Below are 5,058 nucleotides of genomic sequence, written 5' to 3'. Positions count from 1 at the left end.
ACGTGACCTGTAAAAAACGAAGCGTGCGTAATTTACAATGGCGAAATGGGAAATGCGAATGGACGTTCTAAAATGTTTGGCGGTGCTTGAGCTGGATGACATGGATTCAGACGGAAGGGGGGAACTTGATGAGATGTATCAAGAGATCTATGATGATAAATATGGCATTTTTTCAGTAGATTCCGATTCTGACTGTGAGGCGTATGGGATCCCTGCCAGGGTGCCAGCGGCACCACAACGCAAGCAGCAAAACTCCCGCAGTTGCTACAGTCAACATGGGCGCAAAAAAGCCCCTACGTTGCCCACTGTGGAGCCGTCACCAACTGAGATGGAGAGCGATAACAAGGGGGCGGACGGCACAGTTTGGGTGAAACAGCCTGTTGGTAACGCCACGGGTCGATTATTAACACAGAACGACACCAGAGTGGAATCAGGCCCTACACCATATGCAAAAGACAGAATCGACGGTGCCTACGCCAGCTTTCATTGTTTGTGTGACATGGAGATGTTGCAGCGCATCAGGGACTGTACTGTGGCCGAGGCGCACCGGGCGCAAGGAAAAAACACAACATGGGACTTGTCTGTGGAGGAATTGGAAGCATTCATTGCGGTCCTGTATGTCCGTGGGCTATACGGCAATAGACAAGCGTCTTTGGATGGCTACTGGTCATGTTTAAAATCAGATTTCTTTCGAGACACAATGCCAGTGGACCGCTTCACAGAAATCATGCGGTACCTGCGTTTTGACACAAGAGAGATCAGACGCCCCCGGACAAATTCGAACAAATTCGCCGTGGTCTCAGAAGTTTGGAACGCGTTTGTACGGAACTGCGTTGCATGTTACAAGCCAGGGTTGAACATCACTGTTGAGGAGCAACGGTTCCTTACAAGTGGGGAGGTCATCAAGTTTTCGTTGACCGCTGACGTAGACAGCAAGTACGTGCTAAATGTCATTCCTCATGTCGTTCCTTATTCGTGGGAAGATGAATCTCAGAAGCCTGAAAATGTGGCATTGAAGCTTGTGGAACCTTACCTCGGTGCGGGGAGAAATGTCACTACGGACAAGTTCTGCACATCCCTGCCATTAGCAAATAAGTTGATTGCCAACAATACCAACTTGGTCGGGGCCGTGAGTCATTGCGGACGAGAGCTGCCTCCCGTGATGCGTAATCAGACACAGACAAAGCTATACTCCACTACCGTGCTAAAGCATGACAAAGCAACCCTTACGGTTTACAGAAGTAACCCAAGAAAGAACGTCTGTATTCTGAGCACTATGCACCCGACTGTCGCCATCGGGAGCGACCGAACGAGAGAACCGGAGACCGTGACGTTCTATAATAGCAACAGGGTAGGTTTCACATTACGATATTTTTTAAACATCATGCCATACACGTGTCATGCACTTGCAGACTACCAAATGGGTCGTTGTTTTTCATTTGGGGATGTAATGCTAATCAATTGTATTCTATCCCATAGGTTGACGTAAATAGGATGACAAGAGAGCGCACGGTGGAGGTTGTGACAGGGTTGGAGAAAGGAGGTTCACACCGCTGGCCCCTTGCGGTATTCTTCAACCTTCTTGACCTGGCTGCAATCAACGCATATGTTTTGTTCACGCAATGCACCGCTAAGACAGTGTCAAGGAGAGATTTCGTCATGGATCTGGCATTCGAGCTTCGCGAGAAGCACATGAGGGCCAGTGCCGCACCGCCTCCTCCCCTCCCACCCATCCAGGACACAGTCTGTGAAACGAAGACCCGGAGCAAGGTGCGCAGATCGACACGGAACAAGGCTCCTGAAAGCTGTGGGTAGTGCAACGGATTTGCTTGTGGGTCTTGCGCACGCAAATATCCAGAACAACCGAAGACGAGAGATGAATTCATGCGTTAGGCTAAAGGCGCATATCCCAAAGGCACAAGATACTGTCTCCAGTGAATTAACAACCGAGTCTGTGTTATAGCATGGATATATTGCCACTAATTCTCCTGTATGCATGTAATGTTTCAACATTGTGTTTTGCACCCTACCAATTGTGTTACAAATAAAATGCAGAAACTTGATAACATTGTATTTTTTTATTCAAAGAAAAAATTAAAACAAGACAGTTTTACACGAATTGTCTTATCAATTGATAGCCATTACATTTATGAGTTATGTAATTAATGATGATTGTGACATTACCAAGTTTTGAGTGCAGATGATTTGATAGTGGATAAGACATACTTTTGTAATGTCCAGCCAGTTAGAATTGTGTCATTACTAAAAGCAAGACAAGTGACTATAAAGTATTATGCCAACACGTGTAACCCCTGAAAAGTCGGGTGTTTTAGTGTACTCTAATTCCTCTTCAACGTTTAGTAAAATATACACTAAATGATTACACCCTATATTATCATACAGTAATTGATAAATATATAGGCTAGGCTATGACAAGAGTAGGCTGCATGTGCAACAGCTATACCAGGGATTCTATGTTTTTTGGAGTATATAAAAACTGCTGGTAAAATGGCATATCGTTTTCTATTACTAAACTAGATATGCTGTTTACCTCAAGCATTTCATCATAAGATGATAATTAAACTAGAAAGGTACTAGAAAACATGACTTTGAATTGACAAGCGACATATGATGATCTCTCTTATGCAGCCTATATTGTTTGTCTTTAATGAAAGCTAATTGGAATTTACACAGTCACTACATTCAGAAGTAACGTACCATCCCATTCCTATCAGGGCCTGGCCAATTTGATTTACGACGCTTCTGACCGATTGTACGTCAATAGGAAAATATACAGTAAATATATATATATATTTTTTAAATGGTATGATGCAATACTCTTCAAGATGCTTTCTTCTTAACATACTTGCTTGCCCCTCCAAATAAAATATTTCAATATTTAAACAGAAAGAAGCATCAATCTCCGATAAAGGGCTGCAGGTAGCCTAGTGGTTAGAGTGTTGGACTAACAAGGTTGCAAGATCGAATCCCTGAGCTGACAAGGTACACATCTGTCGTTCTGCCCCAGTTAATCCACAGTTTTTAGGCCTGTAATTGAAAATAAGAAGTTGTACTTACTGACTTGGCTAGTTAAGAAAAATGAAGCATCTGAGTGAGAGCTAAACATTGCCCCTTTGTCTCTGTATGTGTTGCCCATGTATCTGATGTTGTCTGGGCCAAAAAGAGTATGGCATGTATTTTAACCAGACAGCAGCAGATACATGGACTGCATAAACTGAGTGTACAGTACAAAGCACCTTCCTGATATTGAGTTGCCCCCCCCCCCCCCCCAACCTTTGCCATCAGAACAGTCTCAATTCGTCAGGGCATGGACTCTTCAAGTTGTCAAAAGCACTCCACAGGGATGCTGACCCATGTTGACTCCAAGCTTCCCACAGTTGTGTCAAGTTGTCTGGATGTCTTTGAGTGGTGGACCATTCTTGATACACACAGGAAACTGTTGAGGGTGAAAAACCCAGCAGCCCTGCAGTTTTGACATCTGCATTGCTTGCTTTCTGGGGCTTTAGGCTGGGTTACTGTATAACACTTTGTGACATCTGCTGATGTTAAAAGGGCTTTATAAATACATTTGATTGATTTATTTATTGACACAAACCATTGCGCCTGGCACCTACTACCATATCCCAGTCAAAAGCACTTAAATCTTTTGTCTTGCCCATTCACCCTCTGAAGTCACTTTAATAATTTTACCTACATGTACATATTACCTCAATTACCTCGACACCGGTGTCCCCGCACATTGACTCTGTACCGATATCCCCTGTATATAACCCCGCTATTTTTATTTACTGCTGCTCTTTAATTATTTGTTATTCTTATCTCTTACTTTTTAATTATTTTTGGGGTATTTTATTTAAATTGCATTGTTGGTTTAAGGGCTTGTACGTAAGCATTTCACTTTAAGGTCTACACCTGTTGTATTCGGCGCATGTGACAAATACAATTTGATTTGATTTGAATGGCACACATACACAATCCATGTCTCAATTGTCTCACGGCTAAAAATCCTTCTTTAACATGTCACCTCCCATTCATCTACACTGATTGAAGTGGATTTAACAAGTGACATCAATAATGGATTATAGCTTTCACCTGGATCCACCTGGTTAGTCAATGTCATGGAAAGAGCTGGTGTTCTTAATATTTTGTATACTCAGTGTATATCGGCATATAGTGAGTAAAAAATCATATCAAATCAAAAAAAATTGGTCACATACACATGGTTAGCAGATGTTAGTGCGAGTGTAGCGAAATGCTGGTGCTTCTAGTTCCGAACATGCAGTAATATCTAACAAGTAATCTAACAATTTCACAACAACTACCTTAAACAGGGGCACGAACTCTGCAGTTGTTGAACCGATGTCTCTGAATATATCTCTTTCTGTAATGATTTAATCAGTTAAAATACTTGACATCCAATGAGAGCAAAATTATACTTTTTTAAAACATGATTTTAAGCTCTACATCAGGGATCATCAGCTGCGGGATGATTTTTTTCATGAATGGATGGACACCGGTCCGGAAAATAATTACAAATAATTTGTAGACTGCAAATTGACCACAAGAAGCCCAAACATGACACATTTCCATGCCCATACTGTGAGATGCTTAAGACAGCGCTACAGGGAGACAGGACGGACAGCTGATCATCCTCGCAGTGGCAGACCACGTGTAACAACACCTGCACAGGATCGGTACATCCGAACATCACACCTGCGGGACAGGTACAGGATGGCAACAACAACTAACCGAGTTACACCAGGAATGCCCAATCCCTCCATCAGTGCTCAGACTGTTCACAATAGGCCGAGAGAGGTTGGACTGAGGGCTTGTAGGCCTGTTGTAATGCAGGTCCTCATCAGATATCACCGGCAACAACGTTGTCTATGGGCACAAACCCACCATCGCTGGACCAGACAGGACTGGCAAAAAGTGCTCTTCACTGACGAGTCGCAGTTTTGTCTCACCAGCGGTGATGGTTGGATTCACGTTTATTGTCGAAGGAATGAGCGTTACACCAAGGCCTGTACTCTGGAG

At 43.2% G+C, this 5,058-nt stretch overlaps 1 protein-coding gene across 1 annotated transcript; it reads left to right on the top strand.

Moving 5' to 3' along the window:
- The first annotated feature begins 423 nt into the window (after window positions 1-423).
- On the top strand, window positions 424-1,847 carry LOC120027103. Its single transcript, XM_038971945.1, has 2 exons — window positions 424-1,351; window positions 1,480-1,847. Exons 1-2 carry the CDS (start codon window positions 500-502, stop codon window positions 1,813-1,815), a joined length of 1,188 nt encoding a protein of 395 aa, XP_038827873.1. The 5' UTR covers window positions 424-499; the 3' UTR covers window positions 1,816-1,847.
- Window positions 1,848-5,058: the final 3,211 nt, after the last annotated feature.

The sequence above is a fragment of the Salvelinus namaycush genome, chromosome 2, assembly GCF_016432855.1.
Source record: "Salvelinus namaycush isolate Seneca chromosome 2, SaNama_1.0, whole genome shotgun sequence".
Classification (NCBI taxonomy): Eukaryota; Metazoa; Chordata; class Actinopteri; order Salmoniformes; family Salmonidae; genus Salvelinus; species Salvelinus namaycush.
The sequence above is the reverse complement of the archived record's forward strand: the minus strand, read 5'-3'. Positions and strand labels throughout refer to the sequence as shown.